This window comes from Pelobates fuscus, chromosome 8 (genome assembly GCF_036172605.1).
Source record: "Pelobates fuscus isolate aPelFus1 chromosome 8, aPelFus1.pri, whole genome shotgun sequence".
Lineage (NCBI taxonomy): Eukaryota > Metazoa > Chordata > Amphibia > Anura > Pelobatidae > Pelobates > Pelobates fuscus.
Window position 1 is genome coordinate 1,880,849 of NC_086324.1, and position 15,572 is coordinate 1,896,420.

Here is a 15,572-nt window from a genome sequence, read left to right on the forward strand (position 1 = left end):
ATACCAGGAGAACTCCTTGGTGTGAATAGCCGTGTTTGTGTCAGTGTGAGCATACCATTTCAATTTTCCAGTGATGTATCAGAGAAAGGCTACATGTGTGTGTTTTTTTTTTTGTTGGGGAGGAAGGAAGGAGTTTCGGGTGTGAGATATAATGGTAATGTGTGGTATAAGTCTTCATGATAGAAACAAGTGGATAAAACATGAAGCTGTGGTCTGACTTGAAGAAAAAAAAAATACATGTGTGACCTGAGGTGTGGTCTGGGTGAGCTCGGTGGGTAAGTGGGTGTGGTCTGAGCGAGCGCGGTAGGTAAGTGGGTGTGGTCTGAGCGAGCTCGGTAGGTAAGTGGGTGTGGTCTGAGCGAGCTCGGTAGGTAAGTGGGTGTGGTCTGGGCGAGCTCGGTAGGTAAGTGGGTGTGGTCTGAGCGAGCTCGGTAGGTAAGTGGGTGTGGTCTGGGCGAGCTCGGTAGGTAAGTGGGTGTGGTCTGGGCGAGCTCAGTGGGTGTGGTCTGAGCGAGCGCAGTAGGAAAGTGGGTGTGGTCTGAGCGAGCGCAGTAGGTAAGTGGGTGTGGTCTGGGCGAGCTCGGTGGGTAAGTGGGTGTGGTCTGAGCGAGCGCGGTAGGTAAGTGGGTGTGGTTTGAGCGAGCGCGGTAGGTAAGTGGGTGTGGTCTGAGCGAGTGCGGTAGGTAAGTGGGTGTGGTCTGAGCGAGTGCGGTAGGTAAGTGGGTGTGGTCTGAGCGAGTGCGGTAGGTAAGTGGGTGTGGTCTGGGCGAGCTCGGTGGGTAAGTGGGTGTGGTCTGGGCGAGCTCGGTGGGTAAGTGGGTGTGGTCTGAGCGAGCGCGGTGGGTAAGTGGGTGTGGTCTGAGCGAGCTCGGTAGGTAAGTGGGTGTGGTCTGGGCGAGCTCGGTGGGTAAGTGGGTGTGGTCTGAGCGAGCGCGGTGGGTAAGTGGGTGTGGTCTGAGCGAGCGCGGTAGGTAAGTGGGTGTGGTCTGAGCGAGTGCGGTAGGTAAGTGGGTGCGGTAGGTAAGTGGGTGTGGTCTGAGTAAAAATGGCTGCATTGAAATGTCACCTCTTTAAATTCTTTGACCGTTTTAAAGTACAGTCTCTGCTTGTCCAGCAGTTCCAAGTATTCATCATTCAGCTGGTCCCGTCTCATCTTATTTTCCTGCTTCTTCTTCTCCATCTACAGAGAAACATAGATTAGAACATTCTGAATCTTCAATACATTCTTTTCAAATGTCATGGATTTACCTTGTTCCTGCTCTGTCTGATTCCATCCACAATCTGCTCCATCTGCCGCAGGAATTGGTCTCGAGTGCCCGGTGACGCCATTGCTCTAGAAAACACAAAGCTGCTGTCACACTGTGAAACTTTGTGTTCCTCTACAAGGAACTTGCAAATACTGGGCCAAAATAGGAAAATTCGCCAAATATTTATCATTTGGAATAGAATGATTAAATTCTCTTTGATTTCCAGTGGTAAAATCCCATAAAGAATGCTTAAACTCTATAATGGATCTATTGTCACCCCTCCAGCAGCACACAGGAAGCAATACAGGTAGGATTGTAATCAGTAAGGATTTATCACGGGGGAAGGGACTCGTTGCTGAATGGGGGTGCAGTCATCTGATGTAGGGGGACGATAAGATGAGGGGAGCCGTACAGTTAGGATTGTAATCAGAAGGGTACCTAAAGGGACACTCCGAGCACCAATAGATCTTTAATGCATTTGATCGATTTTGGCCTCACATGCTTTTTTTTTTTTGCATTGTCTGTAGTTTTTACACAAATTTATCAGTGTTTTGCAGAATTCTACACCATAAGCCGGCCTTCCTTATCAATGTACGTACACATCTCAGCCATTACATATAAAAAACACAACCTAAAATATGAAGCAAAGAGAGACCACAATAGTGCAGATAAAAATAAAAAACTAGATGCACTCACAAACACATGGATATAATGGACGAGGTATATAGGTCTCTTTCAGATATTTCTTCTCTTCTCTTACTCCAAATATAAGCTGAATTTGCAGCAGAGGCTGGAAGCTTTCCTAAACTCTAAGGTCCAAGCTGTACATCATTCATTAGAATTCCTGCAGGTGTGAATCTGAATGAGCTGCTTTTAATTCACAGCCTGTGTAGACAGTCAGATAAACCACAAACAGGTAGTGATATCCTTACTCTATACCTCACTGGGTGTCCTCTCCTTCTGTTATTCAGTGCTGTCAGTGGCTGAGCTGTGTACATACATTGATAAGGAAGTATTTTTCTGGAGTGAGGAGGTGTGGCTAAAGAGGCGGGGTTATGGTGCAGCATTCTTCAAAAATCCCATCTTTTGAATTAGGCCAAAACCTATCAGAGGCATTAAAGTAGTATTGGTACCCAGAGTATCCCTTTAACATGGGGGGTGCAGTAAAATCATGCTGATAACTTGTCCATACTGTTTACAGTCAGATATTTATCCAAGCTGGAGATACTCACTGCTGGAAGTTGTCATGAATTGAATTCAGCAAATTCACCTGAAAAAAAAAAATACAAAAACAGAAAAATAAAAGCAGGAGGGAAACTAGAGACTGGACGGCAGCAAGGAAGGAGGCCGGGGAGGATGGGAAACCGAGACTGCATCACAGACTGGAACCGCTCGCAGGGCACAGACTGAGGTGGGTTAGTAAAGTTTAATGGGTATGGGACAGGTAATGAGTGTTAGTGATAGTCACCTCTTTTTCTAAATAAACCTTCTTATCATCCAGAGTGTTATAAAGAGTGAAGAACTGCTTTGTCTCTTTGTGAGTGGCAGAGACTGGAAAAGAAAAAAAAAAGGTAATCCAATCCAGAAAGACTTTATATTTTACTCCACATGAATGCTAACACCATGGCTGCGGGTACACAATTCATACCTTGACCATAAAGCTCGATAAATCTCTTCTGGTACTGCGTTAACTCCGCCCGGCTTGGAACTTCATCGATTTTACGTTGCAGGATGGCGATTTCTCGGTTCCTGCGTGCCTGGGATTTTAAGTAGACAGTATATATTTGTGTACTCTCTACAAACAGAGTGGAACTATGGAATCAGACAGTCTATATGTTAACTCACCAGCAGCAGTCGAATCTTCTGCAGCTTTTCACGTTCGGCCTTGTGCTGTTGCTCCAAAGCCAGTGTCCGTTCCTGGGATCATGTGTTAGGAGTCAGGGTTAGATATGGTGTAATTAATATCTTAGATCTACATGCTGTGAGGGTTAATTAAAGGAACACTGCAGAAATTGCCTGCCTGGACGTCTCCTCTGCAGCTGGAGATACTCATTGGGTGAAAGAGCTAAACCAGGGATGTACAATAGGTAGATCCCCAGATGTGGTAGAACTACAACTCCCATGATGCTTTGTCTTTCTAAAGGCATGCAAAACATCATGTGGTAGAGTTTTATTTCTACCACATCTGGGGATCTACCTATTGGGCAATTCTCAGACAATGAGCTGGCATGAGCAGGTCTTAAAACAGTGGAGCTAATGAAAGCTCCATTCAGGAGCTTAAGGCTCCGTGGAAGGTGGCAGCACCTGGCAGGTCACGTAATGGCACTCCTGGCACCATAACTACTACAGTGAGATGCAGTGGTTATGGTGCTTGGAGTTGGTGAAACAGCTTTGTTTAAAGGATAATCTTTATAAACCAGCTCAGAACTATGGAAGCCATTGTGCCAACATTAAATAATGGGTCCAGTTATCCTTAAATCATTTTATTTACACAATTCTTTGTGGGAGTGAAGGGGGCTGACTCCGAGCCCCCACTGGCTCAGCGTGTGTTAAAAGCTGCACATCCACACAATGGTCATCATTATTATAAGTGGCATTTATAAAGCGCCAGCATATTCGACAGCGTTGTACAAATGGGGAAAAAGACCAAAACAAAAGGTAGAGGGTCTCTGTCCGTGAGCCGCAAGCTAGCCACAAGGAATCACTGAATTACCTTTTCCTCAGAATTTTCTGCAGCTTCGGATTTCAGACTTTCAATATTCTGCTGCAGCCGTGCCATCTCCTCCTGCGGGTGATTAAATGGACAGCTCGTCACAGGACACTATGCCCACCCCAAAATAGGAAACTTGAGAGATTCCGGATAAAGAGCGACAAAGGGTCAGGATCACAGCCGTACGTAATCTGCTCAGACAGAACCCCAAAAAGCAACTCACTCTGCAGTGGGAACGGAAATGTTGCTCCTGAACTTTCAGACTTTCGTTCATTGTCACTAAATCCCGGAGTTTGTGCAGGATGCTAAGAGAACAGACACAAGGAGAGGAACGGTATGGAGACTGGAAGTGAACAGGGAAAGTAGGCACAAATACTGGGGCAAAGCGGGTGTTTACTTATTGTCACGTTAATAAATTTCAATATCAGCAGGAAGTTTATCTACTCATATAGACAAGGAATTTTATTATAAGTAAACAGGTACAATCAAAAAGTGAACTAATATACTATATACAGTAATGCTGAATGAAGATCACTAAACTAAACACAGAACCCGCATCATTCCTACACTACACACTGCAACACTGAACCCACATAATTCCTACACTACACACAGCAACACAGAACCCGCATCATTCCTACACTACACACAGCAACACAGAACCCACATCATTCCTACACTACACACTACAACACTGAACCCGCATCATTCCTACACTACACACTGCAACACTGAACCCGCATCATTCCTACTCTACACACTGCAACACTGAACCCTCATCATTCCTACACTACACACAGCAACACAGAACCCACATCATTCCTACACTACACACTACAACACTGAACCTGCATCATTCCTACACTACACACAGCAACACAGAACCCGCATCATTCCTACACTACACACTACAACACTGAACCTGCATCATTCCTAAACTACACACTACAACACTGAACCTGCATCATTCCTACACTACACACAGCAACACAGAACCCGCATCATTCCTACACTACACACAGCAACACAAAACCCGCATCATTCCTACACTACACACTGCAACACAGAACCCACATCATTCCTACACTACACACAGCAACACAGAACCCACATTATTCCTACACTACACACAGCAACACAGAACCCACATTATTCCTACACTACACACAGCAACACAGAACCCGCATCATTCCTACACTACACACAGCAACACAAAACCCGCATCATTCCTACACTACACACTGCAACACAGAACCCACATCATTCCTACACTACACACAGCAACACAGAACCCGCATCATTCCTACACTACACACTACAACACTGAACCTGCATCATTCCTACACTAAACACTACAACACTGAACCTGCATCATTCCTACACTACACACTACAACACTGAACCTGCATCATTCCTACACTACACACTACAACACTGAACCTGCATCATTCCTACACTACACACTACAACACTGAACCTGCATCATTCCTACACTACACACAGCAACACAGAACCTGCATCATTCCTACACTACACACAGCAACACAAAACCCGCATCATTCCTACACTACACACTGCAACACAGAACCCTCATCATTCCTACACTACACACAGCAACACAGAACCCGCATCATTCCTACACTACACACAGCAACACAGAACCCACATCATTCCTACACTACACACAGCAACACAGAACCCGCATCATTCCTACACTACACACAGCAACACAAAACATGCATCATTCCTACACTACACACAGTGATACTGAATCCACATAATTCCTAAATGGAGTTGATGAAATACTACACTTTCTAAACCTCTGTGTACAGTGATGTGATATACTATGCATGTAATAATAATGATGATGATGATGATGACGATGGTACAAGCACATTACACACCTGGGATCTGCTTTTGACTCCACACTCTCCAGGGTTGACAGCTCCTGATCAAGCTTCCCACTAAAATCATTGACCTGAAGAAAGACATATAAATGAATCCTTCCTTCCAACTCCTTACAGAAAGCCTGTAGTGGGGGCATGATTAGAAGCCTATGCATGCTCTCAGCAGAGAATGGGCCTTATAGTCTGGGAGAAGGGAGGGACTAGCACCAAATAGGGATCAACCAGCTCTGTGACAAAACAAGACAACCCCCCTGGGCCAAACAGGGGTCAGGAAATAACAGTCCCAGGTACCTTCACAGTCAGCCCGTCTCTACCTACCTCTGCCAGCTCCTTCTTCAGCTCACTGCAGGAGCTCTGGAGATCTGCAGACTGGCCCTTGAGCTGAAATACAGAAACATTTAGAATCTGCATTCACTAGTCCTGGGTCTGGAACTTTAGACAAAGTAGCGAGTTTCCCTTCTCCCAATTTCTGGTCACTTCTAGATCACAGCCAAAGACAAAACACATTGTTTAACAAAACCGTGTCCACTGCTAAAGGTATCCGCAGGTAACACGATGGAAAGCTGGGCATTCTGACATACTTGAGGAAATATGACTTCTTGGAGTTAGTTTGCAAAAGGGGGGGCTTTCCAAAGTCTAACTTCTATGCACGTGATGCACAACAATAATAGATTTCTCACAAACACACGTATATATATTTATTCGAGTGTGTCTATTAGACACCAAAACAACTTTAGCTTAATGAAGCAGTTTTGGTGTATAGAACATGTCCCTACAGCCTGACTGCAGCTTTGGAGTAAATTTGTGAGGATTTGGACACTGTCCCCGTGGTCTGATACCTGCTCCAGAACATTGTTCCTCTGTGTGATCTGCTTGTTCAGGGAGGTCACTTTCCGGCGGTGTTGTGCGGCGGCTCCTAAGTTCTCTGGACGTTCCTCGGCGGACAGTTCCGATTGCTGGTTTCAGAGACACAGGAGTTAATAATGACCTACATCATCATATACCATGTCTCACACTCCAAGCTGGGGATTTGTTTATTATACTAATTAACAACTCATTACGTCCACGCTTTTTGAACGACAGATGTATTCTATAACTAAAATCAAGTACCTTTAAAAATTAAGAATTATCTGAGAATTTTGAAAAAATAAAGTTTAGTAGGACACATCCAGAAACATAGAAACATAGAATGTGACGGCAGATAAGAACCATTCGGCCCATCTAGTCTGCCCAGTTTTCTAAATACTTTCATTAGTCCCTGGCCTTATCTTATAGTTAGGATAGCCTTATGCCTATCCCACGCATGCTTAAACTCCTTTACTGTGTTAACCTCTACCACTTCAGCTGGAAGGCTATTCCATGCATCCACTACCCTCTCAGTAAAGTAATACTTCCTGATATTATTTTTAAACCTTTGTCCCTCTAATTTAAGACTATGTCCTCTTGTTGTGGTAGTTTTCCTTCTTTTAAATATAGTCTCCTCCTTTACTGTGTTGATTCCCTTTATGTATTTAAATGTTTCTATCATATCCCCCCTGTCTTGTCTTTCCTCCAAGCTATACATGTTAAGATCCTTTAACCTTTCCTGGTAAGTTTTATCCTGCAATCCATGAACCAGTTTAGTAGCCCTTCTTTGAACTCTCTCTAAGGTATCAATATCCTTCTGAAGATACGGTCTCCAGTACTGCGTACAGTACTCCAAGTGAGGTCTCACCAGTGCTCTGTACAATGGCATGAGCACTTCCCTCTTTCTACTGCTAATACCTCTCCCTATACAACCAAGCGTTCTGCTAGCATTTCCTGCTGCTCTATTACATTGTCTGCCTACCTTTAAGTCATCAGAAATAATCACCCCTAAATCCCTTTCCTCAGATGTTGAGGTTAGGACTCTATCAAATATTCTGTACTCTGCCCTTGGGTTTTTACGTCCAAGATGCATTATCTTGCACTTATCCACATTAAATGTCAGTTGCCACAACTCTGACCATTTTTCTAGTTTACCTAAATCATTAGCCATTTGGCTTATCCCTCCTGGAACATCAACCCTGTTACATATCTTAGTATCATCAACAAAAAGACACACCTTACCATCAAGACCTTCTGCAATATCACTAATAAAAATATTAAAGAGAATGGGTCCAAGTACAGATCCCTGAGGTACCCCACTGGTGACAAGCCCAAGCTTTGAATATACTCCATTGACTACAACCCTCTGTTGCCTGTCACTCAGCCACTGCCTTACCCATTCAACAATATTGGAATCCAAACTTAAAGGGACACTGTAGGCACCAGAACAACTATAGCTTAATGCAGTTGTTCTGGTGAGTATAATCATTGCCTTTAGGAATTGCCCCTAGGGACACCTCCAAGTGGTCACTCCTTAGATGGCCACTGGAGGTGCTTCCTGGGTCAGTGCTGCACAGTAAGCAGACCTGCCGTTCAGCGTCTCCACGCACTGCATGGGGATGCTGAATTTTCCTCATAGAGATGCATTGATTCACTGGCAATAAGGCGAGTTAATTCCTATTAAGGGGATTGGGGAGGGCAAGCCACCTAAATACATGTTTGTGTTCCTGACCCTATAGTTACATAGTTACATAGTTACATAGTTACATAGTTACATAGTTACAGTTACATAGTTACATAGTTACATAGTTACATAGTTACAGTTACATAGTTATAGTTACATAGTTATAGTTACATAGTTACATAGTTACATAGTTACAGAGGCTGAAAAGAGATTTGCGTCCATCAAGTTCAGCCTTCCTCACATATGCTTTTGCTGTTGATCCAAAAGAAGGCAAAAAACCCAGTCTGAAGCGCTTCCAATTTTCCAACAAACTAGGAAAAAATTCCCCAAAATAGCAGTCAGATGTCTCCTTGGATCAAGCAGCTATTACCCCACTAATTAGAAATGATATCCCTGTATGTATCCCTGTATAGTGTTCCTTTAAAGATTGTAGTTTATTGATAAGCCTTCTATGTAAAAAAAACAGTGTCAAAAGCCTTACTGAAATCTAGGTAAGCAATGTCTACTGCACCACCCTGATCTATAATTTTAGTTACCCAATCAAAAAAATCAAAGCAAGCTTGGGAATATAAAGCTCCTTTATCTGGCCTTTAATAAACGCGTATTTCTTCCAGAACGATAGAATATTAATAAACTGCCCTATGCTCGTCTTATACACCAATATCAATAAAGCAAGTTTGAAAGCGAGCACTCGGGAGACATATACACAGAACACATACCCCACGACTCGCTGCTTGCATCCTGAAACCCAGGGGGACATGCTCACCTTCTCAGCATATTCAGACGCCATCTGTTTAATTTCATCCGACTGCCGCCCCACAATCTGCCCCACAGTACTCGCTGCCAGATGTCCCTAAAATTATTCATGGGTTTAATACAAAACTTCATACAGAATGACAAATACAAGGAAGGGCACAGAAACACTCCGATAAATACACACACAGAATCAGAGCAGAGTGTCCCCCACAGACAGTGTGGGTGTGTGTGCAAATCCCCATACACACACAGAATCAGAGCATAGTGTCCCCCACAGACAGTGTGGGTGTGTGTGCAAATCCCCATACACACACAGAATCAGAGCATAGTGTCCCCCACAGACAGTGTGGGTGTGTGTGCAAATCCCCATACACACACAGAATCAGAGCAGAGTGTCCCCCACAGACAGTGTGGGTGTGTGTGCAAATCCCCATACACACACAGAATCAGAGCATAGTGTCCCCCACAGACAGTGTGGGTGTGTGTGCAAATCCCCATACACACACAGAATCAGAGCAGAGTGTCCCCCACAGACAGTGTGGGTGTGTGTGCAAATCCCCATACACACAGAATCAGAGCAGAGTGTCCCCCACAGACAGTGTGGGTGTGTGTGCAAATCCCCATACACACACAGAATCAGAGCAGAGTGTCCCCCACAGACAGTGTGGGTGTGTGTGCAAATCCCCATACACACACAGAATCAGAGCATAGTGTCCCCCACAGACAGTGTGGGTGTGTGTGCAAATCCCCATACACACACAGAATCAGAGCATAGTGTCCCCCACAGACAGTGTGGGTGTGTGTGCAAATCCCCATACACACACAGAATCAGAGCGTCCCCCACAGACAGTGTGGGTGTGTGTGCAAATCCCCATACACACACAGAATCAGAGCAGAGTGTCCCCCACAGACAGTGTGGGTGTGTGTGCAAATCCCCATACACACACAGAATCAGAGCATAGTGTCCCCCACAGACAGTGTGGGTGTGTGTGCAAATCCCCATACACACACAGAATCAGAGCAGAGTGTCCCCCACAGACAGTGTGGGTGTGTGTGCAAATCCCCATACACACACAGAATCAGAGCAGAGTGTCCCCCACAGACAGTGTGGGTGTGTGTGGGAATCCCCATACACACACAGAATCAGAGCAGAGTGTCCCCCACAGACAGTGTGGGTGTGTGTGGGAATGTAGCCAGCATGCCATGGGCTGGCTAAGGACGCTGTGGGAGGAGTTACAATTCCGGCAGCAATGTTCCATATCTCGGTCAGAGCACCATGACTACTTAAAATCACTGAAATGACTGGAGTTCACACATTAAGGAGGAACAGACTTTTTTTTTTCATTGTCATAGGAAGGAAACCATGGACACCACAGAACACAGGATGTGAGAAAGGGACAGCAAATGCCTGACCCTAAATACAGGTAGACAGTTAATGGATGCACACATTTCGTATAGCAAAAACTAACAGGGTTTATTCTGACCTCTTCCATTTCCATGGCAGCCATTCTGACCATCAAGGATTTTATCCGAAGCTGGAGGAGAGACATATTGATTACAAAAAAAAAATCACGATATTCCGACATATATATACATACACACACACAGTCATACACACACACATACACAGTCAGTCATACACACACACACACACACAGTCAGTCATACACACACACATACACAGTCAGTCATACACACACACACACACACAGTCAGTCATACACACACACACACACACAGTCAGTCATACACACACACACACAGTCAGTCATACACACACACACACACACAGTCAGTCATAAACACACACATACACAGTCAGTCATACACACACACACCACACACAGTCAGTCGAAAACACACACACACACAGTCAGTCAAACACACACACACACACAGTCAGTCATACACACACACACACACACAGTCAGTCGAAAACACACACACAGTCAGTCAAACACACACACACACACAGTCAGTCAAACACACACACACACACAGTCAGTCATACACACACACACCACACACAGTCAGTCGAAAACACACACACACACACACAGTCAGTCAAACACACACACACACACAGTCAGTCAAACACACACACAGTCAGTCAAACACACACACAGTCAGTCAAACACACACAGTCAGTCAAACACACACAGTCAGTCAAACACACACAGTCAGTCAAACACACACACACACACACACACACAGTCAGTCATAAACACAGTCAGTCAAGCACATGCACACACACACACACACAGTCAGTCATACACACACACACACACACAGTCAGTCAAAAACACACACACACACAGTCAGTCAAACACACACACACACACACACACAGTCAGTCATAAACACAGTCAGTCAAGCACATGCACACACACACACAGTCAGTCAAACACATGCATACACACACAGTCAGTCATACACACACACACACAGTCAGTAAACACATACACACACACACACACACACCCACACAGTCAGTAAACACATACACACACACACGCAGTCACTGTGCTGGGATTGTGTCCTGAACGGACTCACTTCCTCCTCTGATCTCAGCTCATCTTCCTCGCGCATGTCTCCTTTGCCTCCAAGGTTGGATGGTACAGACACTTTGCAATCTTCTGACTGTCACAGAGAAAGCACGGTTAGAGATGGTATAACCCACACCATAGAGCCTGGCTGTCACGGTTAGAGCCGGTATAACCCACACCATAGAGCCTGGCTGTCACGGTAAGAGCCGGTATAACCCACACCATAGAGCCTGGCTGTCACGGTTAGAGCCGGTATAACCCACACCATAGAGTCTGGCTGTCACGGTTAGAGATGGTATAACCGACACCATAGAGCCTGGCTGTCACGGTTAGAGATGGTATAACCCACACCATAGAGCCTGGCTGTCACGGTTAGAGCCGGTATAACCCACACCATAGAGCCTGGCTGTCACGGTAAGAGCCGGTATAACCCACACCATAGAGCCTGGCTGTCACGGTTAGAGCCGGTATAACCCACACCATAGAGTCTGGCTGTCACGGTTAGAGATGGTATAACCGACACCATAGAGCCTGGCTGTCACGGTTAGAGATGGTATAACCCACACCATAGAGCCTGGCTGTCACGGTTAGAGCCGGTATAACCCACACCATAGAGCCTGGCTGTCACGGTTAGAGCTGGTATAACTCACACCATAGAGTCTGGCTGTCACGGTTAGAGATGGTATAACCCACACCATAGAGCCTGGCTGTCACGGTTAGAGCCGGTATAACCCACACCATAGAGCCTGGCTGTCACGGTTAGAGATGTTATAACCCACACCATAGAGCCTGGCTGTCACGGGTTAGAGATGGTATAAACCACACCATAGAACCTGGCTGTCACGGTTAGAGCCGGTATAACCCACACCATAGAGTCTGACTGTCACAGAGAAAGCACGGTTAGAGCCGGTATAACCCACACCATAGAGTCTGGCTTTTACGGTTAGAGCTGGTATAACCCACACCATAGAGTCTGGCTGTCACGGTTAGAGCCGGTATAACCCACACCATAGAGCCTGGCTGTCACGGTTAGAGCCGGTATAACCCACACCATAGAGCCTGGCTGTCACGGTTAGAGCCGGTATAACCCACACCATAGAGTCTGGCTGTCACGGTTAGAGATGGTATAACCGACACCATAGAGCCTGGCTGTCACGGTTAGAGATGGTATAACCCACACCATAGAGCCTGGCTGTCACGGTTAGAGCCGGTATAACCCACACCATAGAGCCTGGCTGTCACGGTTAGAGCTGGTATAACTCACACCATAGAGTCTGGCTGTCACGGTTAGAGATGGTATAACCCACACCATAGAGCCTGGCTGTCACGGTTAGAGCCGGTATAACCCACACCATAGAGCCTGGCTGTCACGGTTAGAGATGTTATAACCCACACCATAGAGCCTGGCTGTCACGGGTTAGAGATGGTATAAACCACACCATAGAACCTGGCTGTCACGGTTAGAGCCGGTATAACCCACACCATAGAGTCTGGCTTTTACGGTTAGAGCTGGTATAACCCACACCATAGAGTCTGGCTGTCACGGTTAGAGCCGGTATAACCCACACCATAGAGCCTGGCTGTCACGGTTAGAGCCGGTATAACCCACACCATAGAGTCTGGCTGTCACGGTTAGAGCCGGTATAACCCACACCATAGAGTCTGGCTTTTACGGTTAGAGCTGGTATAACCCACACCATAGAGTCTGGCTGTCACGGTTAGAGCCGGTATAACCCACACCATAGAGCCTGGCTGTCACGGTTAGAGCCGGTATAACCCACACCATAGAGTCTGGCTGTCACGGTTAGAGCCGGTATAACCCACACCATAGAGCCTGGCTGTCACGGTTAGAGATGGTATAACCCACACCATAGAGCCTGGCTGTCACGGTTAGAGCTGGTATAACCCACACCATAGAGCCTGGCTGTCACGGTTAGAGCTGGTATAACCCACACCATAGAGCCTGGCTGTCACAGTTAGAGACGGTATAACCCACACCATAGAGTCTGGCTGTCACAAAGAAAGCACGGTTAGAGCTGGTATAACCCACACCATAGAGTCTGGCTGTCACAGAGAAAGCACAGTTAGCGCTGGTATAACCCACACCATAGAGTCTGGCTGTCACAGTTAGAGCCGGTATAACCCACACCATAGAGCCTGGCTGTCACGGTTAGAGCCGGTATAACCCACACCATAGAGCCTGGCTGTCACGGCTAGAGATGGTATAACCCACACCATAGAGTCTGGCTGTCACGGTTAGAGCCGGTATAACCCACACCATAGAGTCTGACTGTCACAGAGAAAGCATGGTTAGAGCCGGTATAACCCACACCATAGAGTCTGGCTGTCACGGTTAGAGCCGGTATAACCCACACCATAGAGCCTGGCTGTCACAGTTAGAGCTGGTATAACCCACACCATAGAGCCTGGCTGTCACGGTTAGAGCTGGTATAACCCACACCATAGAGCCTGGCTGTCACGGTTAGAGCTGGTATAACCCACACCATAGAGCCTGGCTGTCACGGTTAGAGCCGGTATAACCCACACCATAGAGCCTGGCTGTCACGGTTAGAGCCGGTATAACCCACACAATAGAGCCTGGCTGTCACAGTTAGAGCTGGTATAACCCACACCATAGAGCCTGGCTGTCACGGTTAGAGCTGGTATAACCCACACCATAGAGCCTGGCTGTCACGGTTAGAGCTGGTATAACCCACACCATAGAGCCTGGCTGTCACGGTTAGAGCTGGTATAACCCACACCATAGAGCCTGGCTGTCACGGTTAGAGATGGTATAACCCACACCATAGAGCCTGGCTGTCACGGTTAGAGATGGTATAACCCACACTATAGAGCCTGGCTGTCACGGTTAGAGATGGTATAACCCACACCATAGAGCCTGGCTGTCACGGTTAGAGATGGTATAACCCACACCATAGAGCCTGGCTGTCACGGTTAGAGATGGTATAACCCACACTATAGAGCCTGGCTGTCACGGTTAGAGATGGTATAACCCACACCATAGAGCCTGGCTGTCACGGTTAGAGCCGGTATAACCCACACCATAGAGTCTGGCTGTCACGGTTAGAGCCGGTATAACCCACACCATAGAGCCTGGCTGTCACGGTTAGATATGGTATAACCCACACCATAGAGCCTGGCTGTCACGGTTAGAGCTGGTATAACCCACACCATAGAGCCTGGCTGTCACGGTTAGAGCTGGTATAACCCACACCACAGAGCCTGGCTGTCACGGTTAGAGCTGGTATAACCCACACCATAGAGCCTGGCTGTCACAGTTAGAGACGGTATAACCCACACCATAGAGTCTGGCTGTCACAAAGAAAGCACGGTTAGAGCTGGTATAACCCACACCATAGAGTCTGGCTGTCACAGAGAAAGCACAGTTAGCGCTGGTATAACCCACACCATAGAGTCTGGCTGTCACAGTTAGAGCCGGTATAACCCACACCATAGAGCCTGGCTGTCACGGTGAGAGCCGGTATAACCCACACCATAGAGCCTGGCTGTCACGGCTAGAGATGGTATAACCCACACCATAGAGTCTGGCTGTCACGGTTAGAGCCGGTATAACCCACACCATAGAGTCTGACTGTCACAGAGAAAGCATGGTTAGAGCCGGTATAACCCACACCATAGAGTCTGGCTGTCACGGTTAGAGCCGGTATAACCCACACCATAGAGCCTGGCTGTCACAGTTAGAGCTGGTATAACCCACACCATAGAGCCTGGCTGTCACGGTTAGAGCTGGTATAACCCACACCATAGAGCCTGGCTGTCACGGTTAGAGCTGGTATAACCCACACCATAGAGCCTGGCTGTCACGGTTAGAGCCGGTATAACCCACACCATAGA

The 15,572-nt window shown here is 46.5% G+C and overlaps 1 protein-coding gene across 1 annotated transcript in view; it reads right to left on the bottom strand.

Annotated features, from left to right (window-relative positions):
* Nucleotides 1-15,572, bottom strand: part of CCDC93 (coiled-coil domain containing 93) — a 61,803-nt gene that overhangs the window by 841 nt on the left and 45,390 nt on the right. The window contains exons 9-22 of the mRNA XM_063429145.1: nt 11,704-11,790; nt 10,635-10,685; nt 9,161-9,247; nt 6,704-6,820; nt 6,183-6,245; nt 5,862-5,935; nt 4,181-4,262; nt 3,961-4,032; nt 3,093-3,164; nt 2,896-3,004; nt 2,716-2,798; nt 2,480-2,517; nt 1,249-1,333; nt 1,067-1,180 (exon numbers count right to left, since the gene is read on the bottom strand). Coding sequence (XP_063285215.1) covers nt 1,067-1,180; nt 1,249-1,333; nt 2,480-2,517; nt 2,716-2,798; nt 2,896-3,004; nt 3,093-3,164; nt 3,961-4,032; nt 4,181-4,262; nt 5,862-5,935; nt 6,183-6,245; nt 6,704-6,820; nt 9,161-9,247; nt 10,635-10,685; nt 11,704-11,790 — 1,134 coding nt within the window. The remainder of the gene's footprint in view (nt 1-1,066; nt 1,181-1,248; nt 1,334-2,479; nt 2,518-2,715; nt 2,799-2,895; nt 3,005-3,092; nt 3,165-3,960; nt 4,033-4,180; nt 4,263-5,861; nt 5,936-6,182; nt 6,246-6,703; nt 6,821-9,160; nt 9,248-10,634; nt 10,686-11,703; nt 11,791-15,572) is intronic.